Source organism: Taudactylus pleione, unplaced genomic scaffold (genome assembly GCF_031769625.1).
Source record: "Taudactylus pleione unplaced genomic scaffold, aTauple2 ptg000086l, whole genome shotgun sequence".
Lineage (NCBI taxonomy): Eukaryota > Metazoa > Chordata > Amphibia > Anura > Myobatrachidae > Taudactylus > Taudactylus pleione.
In genome coordinates this window covers 20,884,266-20,907,245 of record NW_028284488.1, presented here as the reverse complement: position 1 = coordinate 20,907,245, position 22,980 = coordinate 20,884,266, and the positions used below count along the sequence as shown (strand labels likewise).

At 47.2% G+C, this 22,980-nt stretch overlaps 1 protein-coding gene and 1 long non-coding RNA gene across 3 annotated transcripts in view; one reads left to right on the top strand and one right to left on the bottom strand.

The window, feature by feature from the left end:
• Positions 1-20,870, bottom strand: part of OPTN (optineurin) — a 73,012-nt gene extending 52,142 nt beyond the window's left edge. The window contains exons 1-2 of the mRNA XM_088468769.1: positions 20,674-20,870; positions 315-461 (exon numbers count right to left, since the gene is read on the bottom strand). Of these exons, the coding sequence (XP_088324895.1) occupies positions 315-459 (145 nt within the window). The 5' untranslated portion in view covers positions 460-461; positions 20,674-20,870. The remainder of the gene's footprint in view (positions 1-314; positions 462-20,673) is intronic.
• The window catches only part of LOC148529204 (uncharacterized), a 36,539-nt gene continuing 33,310 nt past the window's right edge, over positions 19,752-22,980 (top strand). The window contains exon 1 of one of the 2 annotated variants that reach the window (XR_015877833.1): positions 19,752-19,848. This is a non-coding gene — a long non-coding RNA (uncharacterized LOC148529204). Of the gene's footprint in view, positions 19,849-20,679; positions 21,057-22,980 lie in introns of those variants that run through there. The other variant, XR_015877832.1, reaches the window with a different exon arrangement.

The window sequence follows — 22,980 nt, the reverse complement described above, 5'->3', positions numbered from 1 at the left end:
CGGACACAGCATTTATCATCATTAGCTTACAACTTGCACCAGGGGTTAACTATGCCCAAGTGATCCGACTCCATGCAGGTGCATTTACATCTCTGTTTGGTGGTAAATATACGTACCATGAATTATTTTTTAAGAAGTTGCATAAAAAAAAAAAACCTGCAACTTATGTATACATCCAACTTTGCATGAGGGCCTGTACATACAAACAGACGTCTTCGTAAAGATTGTGTACAAAACCTTACCAGACCAAGGTCAGTAATATACAAGCATAGACAAGTTAGTATTTAAAAATAAAATATACAATTTATGGTCACCTTTCAGTTTGTTGTTCTCTACAAGCAGTTGTTTAATCTGATCCAACATGTCTGTATCATTTTTATTAGAAAGACTAGCTTGGGAGACGTCTAAGTGTCCATTCATCTTATTTCCAGGAGTCTCATTAAACCCTTGATTTGCCATCACTGCACAAACAGAAAATATACCAAATATAAAGAAATTTATTAATTGTCTTAATACACAAAAACTCTAAGTCAGCAGAATTCATGCAGTAGGTACAGTAATTAGGAAATAAATGCAATTTGGACATAATTAATATAGAAAAATAGTATAATCTGTAAAAAAAAAAAATGGCTAGCATGGAGGTATGGTTTTTGAATGAAGTGACATTTTTGCTCAATAATAGACCTCTGCTCTGGTTCCAGTAACATGCAAAAAAAAGAATCTTAAACACAGCTACAAATATGGGATACTATAAAAAAAAAAAAAAAAAATGCTACAAGCCCTCTAGACCACATGGAGCACAAAACACATCGGTAACTTACCTGCTCCAGTTGATGGAGCAGCCGCCAAATCAAACATGTGAGGCCTACAATATGGCAAAGATGCTTTCATCTAGCACCAGTGAATACCTACAGCACAGTCAGGGGCGGATTGGGCTGCCGGATGCCGGGCTGGTTCCCGCTTTGCCGTTCCCTACTATGACCGGTCACCCTCCACTTACCCACCCGCTGCCACGATCGGAGCTCAGCTCCGATTGGGCAGCACAGTAGTACAGTTTCTGCGCACTTACTAATGAAAAAAAAACAAATTGCCGACAGGGGAGCTGCTGCGTATGCCCGGCAGCAGCTCCTCCCATAAGCCTTTGAGGAGCCTGTCAGTCACTGCTGACAGCTCCGCCTCCAGCCCCTCCGCGCAGTCCGGCCCCACTCCGTGTATGCTGCAACAAGCACAGACAGCCTGCAAGGTGACACCGTCGGCCGGCCACAGACACAAGCAGCGGGCAGCCAGAGGAGCAGCAGGCGATGCCGGAGGCTGGCCACAAGGACAAGCAGCAGACAAACAGAGCATCATCAGGTAAGTGTTGGCTGTGGGGGGAGGGGGAGCTGACAATGCGCAGGGGGAAGGGGGGCTGAGCTAATCATGCGGGAAGGGGGGTGGGAGCTGACACGGGCTGGGAAATACTGCTGAGGCACACAGGGGCTCTGGGAACGAGGCTAAGATACACAAGGACTGGGGGGGAATTAGAGTCAAACTGGGGCTGGAGAATAAGGCTGAGAGAGGCACACTGGGGCTGGAGAATGAGGCTTGGGGAATGAGGCTGAGACACACACTTGGGCTGGGTGAATAGGGCAAAGAGATACACACTGGGACTGGGGGAATGGGACTGAGAGACACACTGGTGCTTTGGGAATGAGGCCGAGACACACTGGTGCTTGGGGAATGAGGCCGAGACACACTGGTGCTTGGGGAATGAGGCCGAGACACACTGGTGCTTGGGGAATGAGGCCGAGACACACTGGTGCTTGGGGAATGAGGCCGAGACACACTGGTGCTTGGGGAATGAGGCCGAGACACACTGGTGCTTGGGGAATGAGGCCGAGACACACTGGTGCTTGGGGAATGAGGCCGAGACACACTGGTGCTTGGGGAATGAGGCCGAGACACACTGGTGCTTGGGGAATGAGGCCGAGACACACTGGTGCTTGGGGAATGAGGCCGAGACACACTGGTGCTTGGGGAATGAGGCCGAGACACACTGGTGCTTGGGGAATGAGGCCGAGACACACTGGTGCTTGGGGAATGAGGCCGAGACACACTGGTGCTTGGGGAATGAGGCCGAGACACACTGGTGCTTGGGGAATGAGGCCGAGACACACTGGTGCTTGGGGAATGAGGCCGAGACACACTGGTGCTTGGGGAATGAGGCCGAGACACACTGGTGCTTGGGGAATGAGGCCGAGACACACTGGTGCTTGGGGAATGAGGCCGAGACACACTGGTGCTTGGGGAATGAGGCCGAGACACACTGGTGCTTGGGGAATGAGGACGGGACAGACTGGTGCTTGGGGAATGAGGCCGGGACAGACTGGTGCTTGGGGAATGAGGCCGGGACAGACTGGTGCTGGGGGAATGAGGCCGGGACAGACTGGTGCTGGGGGAATGAGGCCGAGACACACTGGTGCTGGGGGAATGAGGCCGAGACACACTGGTGCTGGGGGAATGAGGCCGAGACACACTGGTGCTGGGGGAATGAGGCCGAGACACACTGGTGCTGGGGGAATGAGGCCGAGACACACTGGTGCTGGGGGAATGAGGCCGAGACACACTGGTGCTGGGGGAATGAGGCCGAGACACACTGGTGCTGGGGGAATGAGGCCGAGACACACTGGTGCTGGGGGAATGAGGCCGAGACACACTGGTGCTGGGGGAATGAGGCCGAGACACACTGGGGCTGGGGGAATGAGGCCGAGACACACTGGGGCTGGGGGAATGAGGCCGAGACACACTGGGGCTGGGGGAATGAGGCCGAGACACACTGGGGCTGGGGGAATGAGGCTGAGACACACTGGGGCTGGGGGAATGAGGCTGAGACACACTGGGGCTGGGGGAATGAGGCTGAGACACACTGGGGCTGGGGGAATGAGGCTGAGACACACTGGGGCTGGGGGAATGAGGCTGAGACACACTGGGGCTGGGGGAATGAGGCTGAGACACACTGGGGCTCGGGGAATGAGGCTGACACACTGGGGCTCGGGGAATGAGGCTGAGACACACTGGGGCTGGGGGAATGAGGCTGAAACACACTGGGGCTGGGGGAATGAGGCTGAAACACGCTGGGGGAATGAGGCTGAGACACACTGGTGCTGGAGGAATGAGGCTGAGACACACTGGGGCTGGGGGAATGAGGCTGAGACACACTGGGGCTGGGGGAATGAGGCTGAAACACACTGGGGCTGGGGGAATGAGGCTGAAACACGCTGGGGGAATGAGGCTGGGACACACTGGTGCTGGGGGAATGAGGCTGAGACACACTGGTGCTGGGGGAATGAGGCTGAGACAAACTTGGGGCTTTGGGAATGAGGCTGAGACAAACTTGGGGCTTTGGGAATGAGGCTGAGACAAACTTGGGGCTTTGGGAATGAGGCTGAGACAAACTTGGGGCTTTGGGATTGAGGCTGAGATAAACTTGGGGCTTTGGGAATGAGGCTGAGACAAACTTGGGGCTTTGGGAATGAGGCTGAGACAAACTTGGGGCTTTGGGAATGAGGCTGAGACAAACTTGGGGCTTTGGGAATGAGGCTGAGACAAACTTGGGGCTTTGGGAATGAGGCTGAGACAAACTTGGGGCTTTGGGAATGAGGCTGAGACACACTGGGGCTGAGGGAATGAGGCTGAGAGCCACAGGTGGGCCTGGGTATGGAGAGACACGGCGGGTCCTGGGGATGGAGAAACACATGGGGTCCTGGAGAGACATAGGGGGTTCTGTAGAGAGACAATGGGTCCTGGAGATGGAGAGACAGAGGGAGCCTGGAGAACCACAGGGGAGCCTGGGGATGGAGAGACATACGGGCATCTAGAGACACAGAAATTGTTTGGTCAGGGAAATTAATTTTGCCCTGCACAAAAACTTCTGCTACTGTAGGTTATGATGATGACAGTTATATTTCTACATAAACAGGCATCTTCCAGACAATGTGATCTTCTACATGAATATTGAATACCGGCTGAAGACGCTGCCCAGTGAGGCTCAAGTTCTTCAGAGGTTCCCTGTTGCAGAGAAACCACCATATAGGTAAGAAAAGACTTTCAAACTGACTGGCCTGTACCGAGTGCAGAGGGATGGGGGGCCCCAAATAAAAGGGTATCATTCACCCAGATTTCTGTTGCCCGCCCTGCTCCCCTCAGTGGCTTGCAAAAGCAGCTCCAGGCCCTAAGTCATGGGAGTATCCTGCCCTCTGCCCTTTCAACAGACCCACCTTCTCAACACGCCCGTCCCCTTTAGGGCTGCTTTCAGAAATTTCCCGGGCTGATTTTCCATCCCAATCTGCCCCTGAGCACAGTGGAAGTCTGAAGCAAACCAGCAATGCTGCCAACGAGTGTGTATCCGGATTTAGAACAGTCAGAGGGATCTATAAGACAATTTGGTACTTCCATATCTTTGCGGCCCCCTGGTGACGCTACGCAAGTAGCGTTACCAGGAAATACTGTTCAGCCCCTTGCGGGCTCCCATGCCCTCGCCACGCTGCGGGCAAGGTGGCTCGTTTTGCTCGCCACACGGATTTATTCCCCCTCCATGCCCACTTGGATGGTAGGGAATGACGTTGGACACTGGCTTATCTTTACGCTAATGTCCAACGTCATTCCCTACCATCCAACGTCATTAATTACAATCAAAGTGGGAATGGAGGGGGAATAAATCCATGCGGCAAGCGAAGCGAGCCACCGTGCCCGCAGTGTGGCGAGCAAAGCGAGCCCGCAAGGGCCTGAATGGTATTTCCTCAAGTTTACGCTACTTACGTATCTTCACTGAATAGTGAAGATACGTAAGTAGCGTAACCAGGGGGTCGCAAAGATACGGAAGTACCGACAATTCTTATAAAAACTTCCCTCTAAACACTGTCTAATATGCGTTCAAACAAATGTTATCAGACATTAGAAATTAAATTATATTCATCTGTCAAGAGATCAGCAGTGGGCGACAGAGTAAAAAAAAAAAGCCTGCACTGTCAGGCAATATGCAGTACATCAACACTAGCGTGACGCACTGTGGGTAACCAAGACGTTAATACAGCTTGGTGTTATTGCTTCTTTTTTTTTTAATAATAGTTTTTATTGAAAGTTTAATACAAAGAAATGGGGATTCAGAAGGAAAAAGAAGGGAAAAAGGGTAAGCCAGACATATTGCATATCACAATATAAATCAATCGATCTTGGTCCTTGCACATATAATTGATACTTAAACATTTTAGGACAAGAAAAATGTTTTATAAAACACTTCACAACACATATAGACAAAATACAAAATAATCAGTTAATGGAACTACCCCGGATCTGCGTGAGGTGAACAGAGAACACCGAGATCAACCGGAACATTATAAATGGTGGAATGGCCTTGTTTTTCCCTATATTCTCCCCATTTAAACCATTTCATATGGATGGAATTGACGGAGGAGGAGTATTTCTCACCCGTTGTTTCAAAAACAAAATGCTTATGGATCTTGTTTTCTATTGGTGTTATTGCTTCTTACCAAGGCGAAGCAGGAAGAGCTATAGTCTCTATAGTACCAAAGTGAGGAAAGACAAAAATATTGGCATAATAAGAATGAAGGACATTGATTTAAACTCTGTCAGGACCTCTCAAGGCTAAAAGTGGGTACATACTAGCCAACAAACGATAGATCGTTTAGTGCATCTGCTTTTGTGTACACACAATACATCTGTGAATGTCGTCTTTCAAAGATATATCGCATTGGCCGTGCAGCACGGTGTGGGAAAACTGCAAGGCGGTGCATAGGCAACCGCAGGGGGGTTCCGATTGCCTGTAAACCTCACTCCTCAGCCAACATCATGATGACCACAATAGAAATAGCATATAATACTAAAGCTGCATGTTTTTAAGATCCCCTCAGTGTCACAAATTAAATAATTAGCACCACCTGTTGATCTTATAAAATATGTGAGCCAGTAATAAATACACTTGTGCACCAACTAAGAGATCTAGAAAACATGCACTGTTTGGGGTGCACTGATATAGGGTCAATTATTAATACTGTATAATAATACACTATCCAGTGCATAAAGAGATCAATGTGTACATATATGTCCAGGGCATTGAAAGGTTCTTTTGCTGCTCCACCAGACTCCCGAACTTACTAAATGATCAGGAATGGAGCCCACATCTGAAAAAAAAACATTCAGCTCAGGCAGGATGACTCTACTGACCACATGTAATGGCTTACTGTGATCACTGATCCTTTATATGTTAGAATTACTACATAGTACATACACTATACTTCGTATGACGTATATTATAGCTGGTTAGATGCTAATTATGCCCTCTTCATGGACAGGCCACACTTGTACTAAAATCAAGATTTTGGAAACACCCCTCTAGAAATCCTGCGTTTGCCCCTGTGGTGCACCCGTGAGAAAGGCCCTAGGGAGAACAGTGTATATACAGTAATTTATTCTTTTCCTTAGGTATTTAATCCCTGCAGACTGGTAGTACCACTTTTTGTCTCAATTACAGCTTTATATCCAGGGGCGGATTGGGCCACCGGGAAAGCGGGATACTTCCCGCTGGGCCAGATCCCCGCTGGGCTGGACGGCCTATGTCATTAGAAGCCGAGACCCACAATCACACAGCTACAGTGCTGCGGCCATGCTTAGGGCAGTGGGCACTGATCGCGGATGCTGAGCTGTGTGGTCACGTGTGTGATCTGCTGCGGAGGCTAAGGATAGAGATCCTTCTTAATTGGGCTGTGCAGCGGCACGGCACGGCCTGTATGGCACAGAAGCACATCCCCTACCTTCCTTACTGGTGGCTGGCTCCTCCTCATGCTTAGCGCTCCTCTGAGCAAAGGAGGAGACATCGTGAGGCCGCAGCACAACAGAGACCCCGTGCTCAGCCTCAGACAGACAGAGAGTATGTTGTTTACTTTCACTTCCTGTCTGAGGCAGAGCAGCTGCAGAGGAAGCAGACAGCCAGAATAGGAGGACCTGCCCCAGCCACACAGGATACAGGTAAGAACTTGAGGGGGGGGTGGGGGGGGGGGTGGGCACAGATTAATCTGAAGAGAGGGGGCTGATGACACTGCTAGGGGCGGAGCACAGACATGGGTAGTGGGGGCTAAGGGGGCTGGTGATATTGTTATGGGGAGGGGGGGGAAATTCATGTGGCGTTTGTGTTACATGTGTGTAGGACATGTGTTAAATGCCTCTGTTACATGTGGGGAGATATGTTACATGCTTGTGGGAAGGCCTGTGAGTGCGTATATGGAGAGACATGAGAAAAATTAGTGGGAGGTCTGAGCGGCATGTGGTATTCATCCCTGTCCTATTCCCTTTCCATTGTATGTTTATTGGAGTAAAACATTTAAGAATTTGAAAGCACAGGTATCAAGGGGTGCCATTTTTTCAGTTGCCATTGTGCGCCGTTAAGTCTAGTTACACCTCTGCTGTTATGTGGTATTATATGGAGTAGAGGTGACTGTACAGTGATACAGTATATGAGGAGGAATAACACAGCTCTCAGCACTGATATGAGGTATTATTAAATAGAGGATAGGGGACTGTACTTTGATAAATGATGAGAAATAACAGCTCACAGCACACACTGATATTTTGGGTTATGATTTATTATATTGTACTAGTATTCTGGACCTGCTGGGTCTCTAGCTTTAGCAGTTTTTTTCCTCTCTGCCCCCCCCCAGAAGTGGATAGATCCCCTTCAGTTTTTGTACCCTGACGTCATCAATCACTGTCCAACGTCATTCCCTATTATCCACGTGGGCATAGAGAGGGAATATAATGTTGTAGCGAGCCACCGAGCTTGAAGCATTCCGAGCGGACATCTTTCTTTTTTGGTGGACTGTATGGCTAGGAAACCGCACTTCCACCCTCAATTCACATCACTTCCAGGTACAAAAACTGAAGGGGAAATGTACCTTCCCCCCCTCAGTCCCTCCTACATCTTTTTCTCCCCCATATCTCTCTCCCCACACGTTTTTATTCTCAACCTCCCTCTCTTCCCACACGTCTTTCACCTCCATGTCTCTCTCTCTCCCCACACGTCTTTCAGCTCCATATCCCTCTCTCTCCCTACACATCTTTCTGCTCCCTGTCTCTCTCTCCACATCTCTCTCTACCTATTGTCTCGGTCTCCCCCGATCATAGCAATAATGGCGACAACACCCTGATCCTCCAACAGTTGCAAGGAGGCTCGCTCTCTGCTTAGACCATGTATCTTAGACCTGCCCCCCCTGTGTCCGTCACACAATCAAAAAAGGAGTGTGGCCCACTCCTGGGGTGGAACTCTACGTGAACGCACTGAGGTAACTTCGGTTACAGCTCTCCTCAGCTGAGGCTGCCACCAGTCAAACGATGGGGAATTAGAACCTGGGCTCAGAGACTCTGCTTTAGTATCTTGTGTTTAGGGTTCTTTTATGTCTCTGATTGGGCAATGAGCAAATTCCGGAGACTCCTATACTATTGTGACAGCAACACTGTGTGTAGGTGGTTGAAAATCAAGACTATTGTGGTAAATTAATGGGAGGAACTTTGGGCCTGATTCAGACCCGCTCGCTCCCAGCTTATGGAAATTCAGCTAAGTGACGTCAAGGCAGCCGCTCGCATGGCAAGGTATAAGCACGCCCACTATGTAATGGCGAGCGATCACTTTGTATTTTCAGACACCCATTAGCCTGTCTTTAGCCGCCCACTAACGTATGTCATCTCCAGGAAGTATATACAACCATCGGAATATCGGGTTCCATCGGATATGACCGCAGCGCTTGCGGTTGACTGTACCCTACTGCAAGCACTTCAGTGTATAAGTCAACCAGGTGATGTGTATTATGACGCTGCTGGTTAATTATGCACGCCTCATAAACGGCGTTGAAACACTTTGGCACGCCTGCGTCCGCAACTCCACTCCCCCGTTACTACTGCCCTGCCCTGTTACCACCCACAAAAGGCTTCTCTTGTCACTCATTCCACTGGGCTGACTTTGCAGGGCGGGCGAGTGCATCCCGATCGCTTGTACTAGTTTGCGCACTGCGAACTATACGCATGCGCACATTTGAAAACATCCCCAGCAACGAGCGATCGCTTGCTAGTGAGCAAGTCTGAATCAGGTCCTTTGTGTGTACTGCGCTTACAGCTGTGTAGCATTAACACCCAGACAGCTGTAGGTGGGTGTTGTACCAGCATGGAACCTTCTCTCTTCCAGAGGGAAGTGGTGGATTTGGCATAATAGAGTAGATGTATAAAGCTGCGAAAAGAGTGGAGAAGTGAGCCAGTGGAAAAGTTGCCCATGGCAACCAATCAGCTTTGAGGTTGCATTTATCAAATTCAAATTCATTCTATAAAAGTTATAGGTAGAAGCTGATTGGTTTCCATGGGTGTTTCCTCATTAAGGGCTGCTTCAGAAATTTCCCGGGCTGGTTCTGCTTCCCAATCCGCCCCTGTTTATATCTTTCAGTTTACATTTTTACCAGGCTTACAAACTGTTTGGGAGTGATCCATTCTTCTTTGCAGATTTGCTCCGGGTTGTTTAGATTGGTAGGATGACGCTTGGGGGCTGCAATTTTCATACACTGCCACAGATTGGATTGAGATGCGAACTTTGTAAAATACAGAATTATGGTATAACATGCCCTTGATAATTATTTCTCTTTGAGGTCCATAGGGTCCACAGGATCTACCTTGGGGTATGTAGTTGGATTGCATCCAATGCACCAAACAGCAAAAGCTTTGGAGCTCCCAGCATGCACTGGTCCTCCTCCCTATATACCCCGCCCCCAGCCACAGGCATTCAGTTTGTAACCAAGCCTAACTGCAACAGACGGAGAGTGAAGAAGGAAGTAAAACTACCATAAGAAACACTCAACATACGAAGAGGGAATCTGTGAAAAAAGGCTAATGAACAGATCCCAGCTGAGGCCAGGTGCATCAGGGTGGGTGCCCTGTGGACCCCTATGGACCTCGAAGAAAAATAATTATCAAAAGGTATGTTATACCATAATTCTGTATTTCTTCTTCAGGTTCCATAGGGTCCACAGGATCTACCTTGGCGGACGTCCTAAAGCAGTTCCCTTAAGGATGGGGCCACACCTGCGCACAGAGGAGAATCCGCCGCCCCAAGGAAGCATCCTGGGAGGCATATGTATCAAAAGCATAAAACTTGATTACGTATTAACGAAAGACCAAGTGGCTGCCTTGCACAGCTGTACAGCCGAGGCGCCATGTCTTACCGCCCACAATGGTCCAACAGACCGAGTTGAATATGCTGTCACCTTGTTAGAAACAGGGAGATCACACTGTACAGACCTGAGAAATAGTTATACGAAGCCAGCGAGCCAAAGTTTGTTTGTCTGCTGGCCAACATCATTTGTGAAATCCATATAACACAAAGAGAGAATCTGATTTCCTGATGGAGCTGGTCCAATCCACTTAAATACAAAGGGCTCAAGCTGCATCCAGGAAAGCTTCACCTGTAGACAGGTCTGATGACTTAAAGGCTGGGACTACAATTTCCTCATTTATATGAAAACAGGAAACAACCTTTGGGAGGTAGCCCGCCCTCTTACGGAGGATAGCTCTATTTTGATTAAAAAAATATGGAGAGCTACATGACAATGCTGCCAAGTCAGAAACTCTGCGAGCTGAAGAGATGGCGAGGAGAAAAAGTGTCTTTGCTGTCAACCATCTCAAGTCCACCTTATCCAAGGGTTCTGCAGTGCCCTGAGAACCAAAAGGTAAATCCCACAGTGCCACCGGGGGGAGAAATGGAGGTCACAGCCGAAGAACCCCCTGTAAGAATGTTCTAACATCCGGCAGAGGGGCAATCTTGCGCTGGAACCAAACTGTCAAAGCCGAAACTTGGACTCTCAAGGTAGCCAGGTGAAGACCTAAGTCTAATCCAGCCTGCAAAAAAGCAAGTACTATTGATACCTTGAACATCTTAGGGTCATATTTTCTGTGGGAACACCAAAAGAAAAAAATAGATGCCAAATTCTGTGATAGATGCAAAGAGAAGAAGCTTCCTTGTTCTCAGCATCGTCTGAATCACAGAAGAGGAAAAAAGACCTAGCTTTAAAGATGGAAGACTTAAGAGCCATGCCGTCAAAGCTGTCGGGGTAAATCCTGGTAAAGATAGGGACCCTGCATTAGCAAATACTGTCTTAGAGGCAGTGGAAGTGGACTGTCTACGGATAGACGTTGCAGATCGGCGAACCAATGCCTCCTGGGCCAGGCAGGGGCTATTAGTATCATCCTGCCGCCTGCTTGAATTTCCCGACCTCTCTTGAGAGGAGGGAGATTAGAAGAAACAAGTATGCCAACCTGAAGTTCCATGTCACCGCCAGAGCATTCACGGAGGCGGCTGAGGGGTCACTTGTTCTGGACCCGTACCTGGGGACCTTGTGGTTGTGACGTGATGCCATGAGGTCTACGTCTGGTAATCCCCACTTGTCCACCAGGAATTGAAACACTTCCAGATGAAGAGCCCATTCTCCGGCATGTATGTTCTGGCGACTTAGGAAGTCCGCCTCTCAGTTGAGAGCACCTGGGATGAATATTGCCGATAATGCTGGAAGATGGCCTTCTGCCCACAGCAGAATCTTTGCCACTTCCTTTATGGCTGCCAGACTTCGTGTGCCTTCTTGATGATTGATGTAGGCCACTGCTGTCGCATTGTCGCACTGAACCTGGACAGGCCTGCCCTGAAGGAGGTCCTGTACCAGTATGAGTGCTTTGTTCACTGCTCGAAGCTCCAATATATTTTATCAGTAGGTGACTTTTCTGGTCCGTCCACCTTTCCTGGAAGGTGCGATGACCCGTCACTATTCCCTATCCTCGCAGACTGCGTCCATGGTGAGGAGTACCCATTCCAGGATCCAAAGCGGACGACCCTTGTTTAAATTAATCATCTCCAGCCACCAAGCGAGGGAAAGGCGAACCTCTGATGATATGCGAATCATCTGAGACTTTATCTGATGATACTGACCATCCCACTGGGCCAGGATCCACAGCTGTAGGGACCTGGAATGACATTGGGCCTAAGCCACCATGTTAAATGTGGCTACCATGGAGCCCAGCATCTGCATAGCCAAGTGAACTTACACGGTTTGCTTGCAAAGTAGAATGTGCACACGCCCCTGTAGTGCTACAATCTTGTCCTCTGGTAGAAGATTCCTCTTTCCCAGCGAATCCAGCAGTGCCCCCAAGTGCACCATCTGCTGAGTTGGAGAAAGAAACAACTTTTTCCAATTGATTACCCAGCCGTACTCCTGTAAGCAGACAATGGTCATCCGTAGATGACATTGTAGATAGCATTGTAACATCTCCTGAGATTGTACCAATATCAGGAGGTCGTCTAGATATGGCAGTATCCTGGCTCCCTGCCTGAGACGAGCCGTCATGACTGCCATTATCTTGGTAAATACCCGAGGGGCTGTGGCCAGACCGAAGGGTAGAGCCTGAAATTGATAATGTTGCTGATCCACTGCTAACGTCAGAAAGTGTTGGTGGGATCTAGTAATCGGGACATGCATCTTGTATGTCCAGTGAGACCACAAAGTCTCCAGGCTCCAACATCAACATAAATGACCGTAGGGTTTCCATACGGAATTTGGGCACCTTGATGAATCTGTTGAAAGATCTCAGATTCAAGATAGGGCGGTGTGACCCATTGGGCTTTTGAATCAAAAATAAATTTGAATAATAACCCTTTCCCTGTTGCATCACAGGAAAGGGGATTATGACTCCTGATTTCAGGAGGGCGCCAACAGACTCCTGGTAGGCCCATGCTCTGACCGGGTCTGCAGGAAGGGCTGTGCCCACAAACCTTTGAGAGGGATGCCTCAGAGACATGATGGCATAACCCTGAGAGCCAGCTCTCGCACCCAGACATCTGTGGTTCTGAGTCTGGGTGAACTGTAAAAGTCGGCATCCAACCCTGACATTCTGCAGGGGAAGGCCCGCCCCAGCAGACAGTAGGCTTAGACGCCGGGCGCTTGGCTGACCAAGATTTCTTGGGCTGCGGTTTCCTGTGGGAATGACTGTCTAGCAGAGGACTGTTTCTTTGTCCTACCATGTGGACGAAAGGACCGAGATGATGACTGCCTCTTAGAGGTGGACATAGATGGCAATTCAGCCAACCTCGGTGTTGCCGAAGAAGTCATTATGTCATCCAACTCTGGTCCAAACAGTATCTTCCCCGCAAAAGGCAAAGATTCTAGAGCCTTTCTGGACCCTGCATCTGCCTTCCAGGTCTTTAGCCGTAGGGATCTTCGGGCTGCCATTGAGTATGCCGAGACACTAGAAGCCAGAATACCTGCGTTATTAACCGCTTCCCCATATACACAGCTACTTCTCGCATCTGGCTGAGAAGAGACTGCTGCTCTCTGGTTGCATGAGATATAATATCCTCAAGCGACTTTGTCCAATCCTCCATAGCTTTGGCCACCCAGGCTACAGCCGTGGCTGGTCTGGTAATGGCTCCAGATAATGAAAACATTGATTTCAAATAATTGTAAATTTTTCTATCTGTAACCTCTTTTAAAGAAGATGCTACAGGAATGGGTAACTTAGTGCTCCTGAACCACCGTCATATGTGCCTCTATCGTTGGGGGAACTCCCACTTGTTACACTCTGCTGGTGCAAATGGGTACCGAGAGGTTATATTCCTTGTAGCATGGAAATGCTTACCAGGAGTACCCATGCTTCAGACGTCTAAAGACTGGATCCCTAGATGTCAGCAAAAACCTCCTCTTTCCTCTAGTGAGGACAGTCTAACCACTCTTAACAGAGCGGGGACATCCCTTTAAAGGGACTGATGGTCTTCTTTCACTGAGACAGACCCAGAACTCTGATATCCGAGTCTGATGAGGAGTAAGAGTCAGACTCTAAAAGGCCATGGGTGATGAGCACCTCTCCTATGCCCCTGCTTCACTGCTACTGGTCTATCTGCCAGCGGAGAGGCTGTAGACAGCGGCATACTCTGACTAGAGTGAGCAGTAGAATAAACGCAACAGGAATTCATGGGGGACATAGACATAGAAGGATACAAATGCTCTGAACACCCCATAGCATGAGGCACTGCAGCCGGAGCCCGTGCTTCTGCGGCTTTGTCCACTAAGTGCGACAAAATCTGAGACCAAGCAGCCACTCGGGTGGCTCTAGTGCTGGTGCAAATGTACCGGAGATACAAGGTAGCTGTTACAACAGTACTACACAATCTATCCTAGATAACAACCTGCAGACAAGCCTGCAGCACAGGACTTAAATGATCTTAGCACTGGCAGTTCAGACAAATGTATAAATGGTATAAGGTATACAGCATAAATGCAATGTGACTTTTATCAATGAAAAACACCTCACACACCTTCAGAGGGATGAACAGGCAGAATAAACATAGCAGCTAGCAATATAATCACACACAATGCATAAATACGCACATCTGCTAAAATAATATGGACTCTGAATCAACAGACCAGCCCCGGAGGGGTAATGGTAGGATATAGAGTACACTATATGCCAAACCCAAGGGAGATGTATATAGAGAGACAGACCAAAACCTCTGAGACTACCTTCAGCAGTACACACACACACACACACACACACACACACACACACACACAAACGCCAACTGCGAGCATCTCACACACGAGGTGGCCAAATATAGCAAGCCAGACGTCGGGATCCGTATTCGGAAGTTTGCGTCTGGGGTCATGGGGAGCGCTTATTTTCCCTAGACTGTGATTTTGACGGCCGGGTACGCTGACCTCACAGTAGCAAGACGAATAGTAGTGTGCTCTAGTGCGTCCTATGACCTGTCCCCGGAGACAGACGATATGGCTCCGGCCGCCAGTGTCTTGAACGGCGCCTGGTACTGCTAAACTCTGAAGTTCGAAAAAACTTAAGGTAAAACATAAAAGAAAAAAGCCTAGGACTGCCTAGATGTCCCGCTGCTATAACAGGTGCGTCTTGCTGCGCACCAAACAAAAAAACTGAATGCCTGTAGCTGGTGGCGGGGAATATAGGGAGGAGGACCAGTGCATGCTGGGAGCTCCAAAGCTTTTGCGGTTTGGTGCATTGGATGCGATCCAACTACATACCCCAAGGTAGATCCGGTGGACCCAATGGAACCCAAAGAAAAAAAAAGTGAACTTTCTCCCCGTCCCTGCTATGTAAAAGCATCCTCACAACATGATGCGGACACCAGAATAATCCTAACATGGACAGTGTTAGGACTGTGCAACACTGAATTGCAGCCAAAGTGCTCAACATCTGTCTGACCACAAAACCTTATCCCACATTTTTGCTGGGTCACTCTGATGTTTTCTTTCAAACTTCTGTATGCTTTCATGTGGTATTTCATCAGTACTAGCTTCCTTCTAGTCCTCCTTCCATACCGGCAAGTTGTATGCAGAGCTCTTAATATGGTTGAATGAACAGGGATGTACTCGGCATCCCGGCATGCCGATGATCTAAATACCGGCACCGAAATCCCGACAGGTCGGGATCCCGGCACCAGTATCCTGACCGTCGGCATCCTGAAGGTAAGTATCGGGGTGTTAGAGGTAGGTTAGGGTGCGGGGTTAGGCACTAGGGGAAGGGTTAGGGTTAGGCACCCGGGAGGGGGTGTTAGGTTTAGGGTGCGGGGAGGGGGAGGAGGTTAGGGTTAGGTACCGGGGAGGGAGGGTTAGGAAACTACTCACCGTGCGTTCCTATGGGTGTCGGGATTCTGTCTGTCGAAATGCAGCTGTCGGTATTCTGAACAGCAGAATCCCGACAGCCGGGATTTCATACCCAACCCCCAATGAAACACCTTCACTCTAGTCTCAGCCACTGAACTCTGTAGCTCATTCAAGGTGATAATTGGCCTCTCTGTGGCTTTCCTCACAAGTCTCCTTGCTCTAATGCTGAGTTTTGAGGGACAGTCTTGTCTAGGCAGTGACTGGATGGGGTGATGCAGCTGCCATTTCCACACAACTATCCTTTCCCTATCATACCATATACATTATATATACATAGGCACACACTTTTACACACAACTATGCTGCAATTCTTATGAGTCTATGCTAATTATTATTATTAATAAGTTATTTATATAGCAAGTTTCTCCTAATATGATTGATGACAAAATACAAAACAAGCTTAACAAGGAACATTAGTGAAATGCTTGGGCAAACAGGAAGTCTTCAATCAATTTTTGAAAGACTCTATAGTGAAGGTTTCTCGAACTGTGTGAGGAAGTAAGTTCCATAAAGACGGAGCCACAAAGCTGAAAGCTCGACCCCAAATGTATTCCGGGAGGTTCTAGGTACTGTTAATAGTCCTTCGTCAACAAATCGCAGTAATACAGTGGGACAGTAAGGGATCAGAAGCTGCTTCAAGTACCTTGGGCCCTGGGCATGTAGAGCTTTGAAAGTCAGTAAGCCAATCTTGAAAACAATTTGCCATCTTACAGGCATCCAGTGAAGGGAGTACAGAATGGGTGATATGTGGCTGGTTGGTTAATAGCCTGGCAGCTGCATTTTGTACCATCTGCAAGCGGTGCAATTCTTTTGCTGGGAGCCCAAGATAGAGAGCATTGCAGTAGTCTAGGCATGATGATTAATGTTAACATCTTATCTACCTAATTAATGATGCAGTATGTAATAACCTGGATGCAACATCTAGCATATTATGGAACTTGGATGTTCCTTCTCAAAATGTATTGTGTAAAGTATGGCTGCCCATATGCTCTTTTAAACTCGAAAGGTGGACATGTAGTCAACCACAAGGTTCCATTGCTTAACTGAGTATCCCCCCCCCCCAAAGATGTAATATCACAAAACTAGCCTTGGATATCCTAACCTACATCCCCCCTCTTTGTTTCCCTGTGCTTTGTTCCAAATTTGTAATTTCCCCCAAAAATATGACTTGTACTCATGGACTGTTTTACATACACTTAAGAATAAGAATTCCTGCTCTATGCTCATCAAAGAAGAACAAATAAGCATCAGTATATTATCTGAAAATAGTAACTAATAGATCACTAGGAGGAGCTGTTACGAATGATCAGGAGCAAACTTTCTAGATGGGTAGTTGCCCTAATGGGACTGATCATTGGGCAGGTAATTAAAACAAATTTGTCAGTTAAAAAAAACAAAAACCTCTATGGGTGTGGGGGTGGGATGGGATGGCCAGATGCCCTTCTATGGGGTGGCTCTGGCAGTGACATAGAAATGGTAAAGTATAGTGCACTGTAATCTGACTGGGGGCATTACAGTGTTACATAATGTAACCTACTGGAGGCTATACAGTGTGGCATAATGTGACCTATGGGAGGGAGGGAACTACTGGGAGGGCAATACAGTGTAGTAAAATGTAAACTACTGGTAGGGCACTACAGTGTGGCATAATGTGATCTACTGGGAGGGGAACTACAGTGTGGCATAACATGACCAACTGCAGGCACTACAGTGCAGCATAATGACCTACTGGCAGCACTACAGTGTGGCATAATGTGACCTACTGGTGGCACTACAGTGTGACATAATGTGACCTACTGGTGGCACTACAGTGTGGCATAACGTGGCCTACTGGTAGCACTACAGTGTGGCATAATGTAAACTAATGGAGGTACTAGAGTGTTGCATAACGTGACTTACTGGCGGCCCTAGAGTGTAGCATAATAGGCATGATTCAGAGGTGAACGTATCCATACATAGTGGTACCACACAAATATGCAAATTACGCAGCCGCACTGGCTGTAAGGACTACCGACACTGACATCACAACTAGAGAGGTAAATTTAAACACCCTCCCAGTTGTGATGTCTGCCAGACATATCGAGCGGCCGACTGGTAAGTGTATAGTTATAGTGTATACCAGATTGGCAGCTTGGTCAGCTACTCTGTTGGGTAAGTGTGCACCCAGCTTAAGAGGCGCAGAAATTGGTCAGTACCAAATGACTGATTCAGCCCCAAATCATGAATGATAATGTCCTGGTCAGGGTCGCTGAGAGGGGGCGGGAGCGGGTACCAATTACCCAGGCCCGGGCTTCCTGAGGGCCCGGCACCGCACCCCCCTCCCTCACAGCAGCCCAGCACACAGCGTGTGCTGAGCTGCAGTGGGAGACTGCTCGTGGCTACTGAACAGCAGCCACAGCAGTCTCCTATGCCTGTGGGGGGGGAGTGATCACACTGGCTTTGCACCGGGCTGAGGGGGCTCAGAGCACCCCCCTCGCCAGCGAGCAGCGGCGCTGAAAATCTTGTTTTTTTCCCTGAAGGGGGCGTGGCCATGCCTCCCGCAATTAGGCCACACCCCCTGTTACCTGGGCCCGCCGCGGTTCTTGGTGGGCCTGGTCCTGGTTGAGGTGGAACCTTGATACCACTTTGAGCTGTAAAGAGAGGAACAGCTACGCAGCATAGCCCTATCTGTGCGAAAAATTAGGTATGTAGACCCATGCCCGGCAACAGGGAGGGAACAAAGGGGACACTTGTACCGGTCCCCAACCTCTCAGGGTTTCCCATAGACACTATTCAGGTGGTACTATTGCCAGGTTTCTTTGGGCGATGGAATCATAACATAAAGCACATGGACACTGACTAGAAGAGGCAGTTTATAACACCCAATATAGCTCTTGATACACAAAATGGGGCTCACAAAACTACTTCTTTAGATTATCCGAGATGATAGCCTCTGTGGCACTCTCAAGTCTCATGAAACAAAACATCAAAAGTATATGGTGTATAGTTCACTGCGATTCATCATCATGGTACAAAAAAGTAAAATTATGAACATAGGAAGAGGATATTGTTCCCATCCTTAATGACCTGGGTGAGATTCTTCTCAGCTCTGAAGATCCCAAACCATATGAAGCTGCAGAAAGGATGAAGCAGGAGGTGTTGTAGGTTAGTCAACAGTTGTTTGACCATGTCGATATTCATCATGTCTACTCGGATGACGTTGACATGACAGCATATCGACATAATGTTCCTGGTGGCCCAGCAGTCAATTACATGGTCCAGGTGGCTGCAGCGGCTCCAGTGGGGCTTCCGGCAGTCATGTGACAGTCACTGCCGGCTCTGATGCCTGACAGGGTGGCGTTTTGGGTGAGCATTTTCTGCCTATCCCTAAACTCTCCCCCTAGTGCCTAAACCTAACCATCAGCATTCTGAGAATGTTGATATTTCAGATGGCGACATTGTGAACATGGCAACTTTTGAAGAAGTCTACATGTTACACCATGTCAACATTCTAGTGTCAACATTTGGATTATGAATGTCGGCAATGTGACTGGATTTCGTAGTAGGACCATTAGACAGTTTGTAAAGCAGAAGATATGGCAGAACACTGATGTGTTTTGTATATGACAAATCATAAGAGAGATGTACTGCAGCAGTATATCCTCTCAGATGAAGTCTCATAGATGAGGCACATAGGAAGTTAAAATAGGGAACAGGAGTAAAAAAATATTATTAAAAAGGTTTTTCATTCCCCAAAATCAATTTAATACACTGTATTACAAATAAAAAAAAGAGTAGATTTCTTTATGAACATTTGTTGGAAATATTGGGCTTTTCCTTAATGACCAGACAGTGTCTCTTTTCGGACCCTGAAGATTGAGAACCATATGTATGTATCTGCAGAAAGGAGGCAGCATTAGGACCATGAAACAGGTTGTAATGTAGAAGATACAGCAGAACAACTCTGGGATGTACTACAATACAGAAACATTTTGTTTGTATCATCTACTGTACTCTGCAAATTGTGTAACAGTCCTAACTCGATGCAGTTCTGGATCTTCAGGGGCAGAGGAGAGCCACACCGAATATCTCCACCATAGAATGTACTGTAAGTTATTTTAGCATTATGTTATGTACTTGTATTTATTCCCTTTGGGTATGGTGATCTTTTTAACAATATTACACCGTCACTGGTCTCTGTTTTTACTTCCTGTACCAAGAGTCACAGTGAATTATTACAATATATCTTTGATGTTCAATTGGCTTCAGTCTTATATGTATCCTGATGCCATCAACTGAGAGAAGTAAAATTCTAGGTTTTATCTGATATATTAATTGGAATACTATTCGTAATGCAAATTACAATCTACGTGCCTTGGTCTTTCACACGTTATAAAATCAGAAGCCTAAAAACAATGTTTTGTTTACACATTTGTATTTTATATAGTGGTGAGCAAAAACGTACACAGGTAGAGAAGGTGCAGGTAACCTAAGTATTATAAGGGTGACAAAGTCACAGAGGTTATTTATTAGACTGAGGGGAGAAAGAAAATAAGTATTACCGGGGTTGCAGGATGCAGTATATAATACATGACAGGTGCAGGTACTGAGAGTGACAAACAGCTTTGGGGCGTTAAACATACATGTTGGGTGTAACATGCTGATAGCATGGGTGCAGAAACTTTGGGGTTACCAGGGGACAAATATAGGTAAATAGTACTTCATTTATTGGGACGGCGGATAATACAAACAAGATTACACAGCTCAAGTGTAGATCAGGTGAAGTACAGGACACTGGGGTGATAGGTGGCATATACAGGCAGAGAGGCAGCAGGTAGTGCTGGGGTGACAGGTGACGCAGGAAGAGAGAGGGCTGAGCAGGCATATACACATATAGGGATACACGGTGACAGGACAGGCGGAGGCTCCTCACCTGTTCTCCCCAGGCGAACTGTCCTCGCAGCGCTGCTTCCTTCCCGTACTATTCCGCTCACCGTCACCGCCGAGCCCCGGCGTCACATGACCTCCCCGGTGCCCGCCCTCTGAGCCGGGAGATTCCCAGCCGGGCACGTGACAGTATGACGGGCGGCTGCTCAGCCGCGTGACGGGCAGCGAGTCTGTGACGTCATCATCATCATTCCCCCGGGGTCGGCGGCGGGTGCTGAGTCAGTGTCAGTCACGTTATGTAATAGGATGCACGGCTTGCTGTTCCATGTAAGATCACTCTTTGGCCTATCTACGGAGCTGCTGCGTTTTTCAAACAATTGTATTTATTGAAGCATGAATATACATAGAAAAAGTACAAGTAAAATATCAGTAAGTATAAATTTCCAAAACCGTTATCAAGTGAGGAGTTAGAATGGAAGGTAGACCCAGATCCATAACAAATAGGAACCACATCCTCCATAACTCATGGTGAAAGGGAGTTCACCTAGTCACCTGTCATCCAAACTGTTCTAAAGTAACTTTTTTTTAGAATGTTATCATTGTCCATGTGTGTATGAGAAATAATTATATTTCAGTATCTATCTACTAGTAACAGGGCAGTGACCTGCAGAATGCTGAAACATGGGGGAGATTTAACAAAACTTGGAGATAAAGTGGACAGAGATGAAGTACCAACCAACCTGCTCCTGTCATTTTTCAAACACAACCTGTGACATGGCAGTTAGTAGCCGTTTGGCTGGTACTTTATCTCCGTTCACTTTACCTCCATCTAAGGGCCTAATTCAGACCCGGTCGTTATGCTGGTCTCTTTTGCAGCAAAAATGAGGCCTGGTATGCAAATAATCGATCGCACTGTCTGGCTGAAAGACGCCCTCTGTCTTACAGTGCGATGGCAGAGCGAACGCACGCTGTAGTATAAAGCCACCCATCTCTCACTCGTAGCACACGTCATCTCCAGGAAGTGAGTGATTAATCGAGTACATCGAATGGCTTTATTGCTGCACGCAGCTCTTGTGGTAGACCTTACCCCACCACAACAGTGTGATCAGTTCAGCCTGAAATACACCCAAGTCACGTGTACAATGACGCTACTTTGCTAATTAAGCACTCCCATTAAACTCCGTTTTGACGGTCAGACACGTCTGCGTTTGCAGCACCACTCCTCCGTTCACAAGCACCTTCCAGCGTTACCAAACACAAACGGCACATTCTGTCACTCAAAGTAGCGGCCCGTCTGTGGGCTACGAGCGATCGCTTCCCCGTCACAGTGACTGGTTCGAGCACTGCGATGCATACACATGCGCAGACAGGCAACCATCGCTGAAAGCGAGCGAGCGCAACTTAGCGACCGGGTCTGAATCAGGCCCTAAGGCTCAGTAAATAGACCCCTAAGCCTTGGAGAGAGATAAAGTACCAACCAACTAGCTTCTAACTGTCATGTTACAGGCTGTTTGAAAAATGACAGGAGCTGATTGGTTGGTACTTTATCTCTCTCCACTTTATCTCTCTTCAAGCTTTGATAAATTTTATATTAATATTTGGAAATTATAATTGTTATGTGCAAGTCCCCAGTTTCCTGAATTATTTTTTTTATTAAAGGCAAGTGTATAACCAACTTTCTGTGGAACACATAATATATAGTTGCTCATATCGATCCTTTCCACAAAAATGAATGACACTATTTAAAAAAAAATAATAAAATCCTTTTTATTGTACATAATGATACAATAGTAAAAAATAATCATGAGGAATGAGACTGAGATACAAAAATTGGGAACATGAATACAAAGGTACTTCTGGGAGCAAAGATAAGCAGAATAACATAAAAAAAATGCTGCACAAATAATGGCGATAAATGAATCAGGTGGTAATTGAGATAAGCACAAAATAATCAATATCCACAGTCATAGCATTAACCAAAATTCAACTTAATGTCAATGCTTCCACCATGTTTCTAAATTTTCTCATCCAAACAAACATAACCATTTCTGGAGAGTGGAGTTCAGAGAGTGTCAGGAAAATCTTGAGCAAACAAAAAAAATGTAAATCAAATATAAATTTACCAACTTGAGGAGAGAAAATGCAAAACATTACAGTAAGGGGGTCTCAATAATATTGGTATATTATGGGGAACAAAAAAAAAAATAGAATCAATCAAACAAAAGGGAAACATAACTGGGTAAGAAAAGGAAGACTAACTCAATAGTAAAAGTACGTAGAAATTAATATAATTAGGTGAATATTGTGGAAAGGTCTCAACAGAAAGGTTGGTTGTATATTCCGATGTGCCATA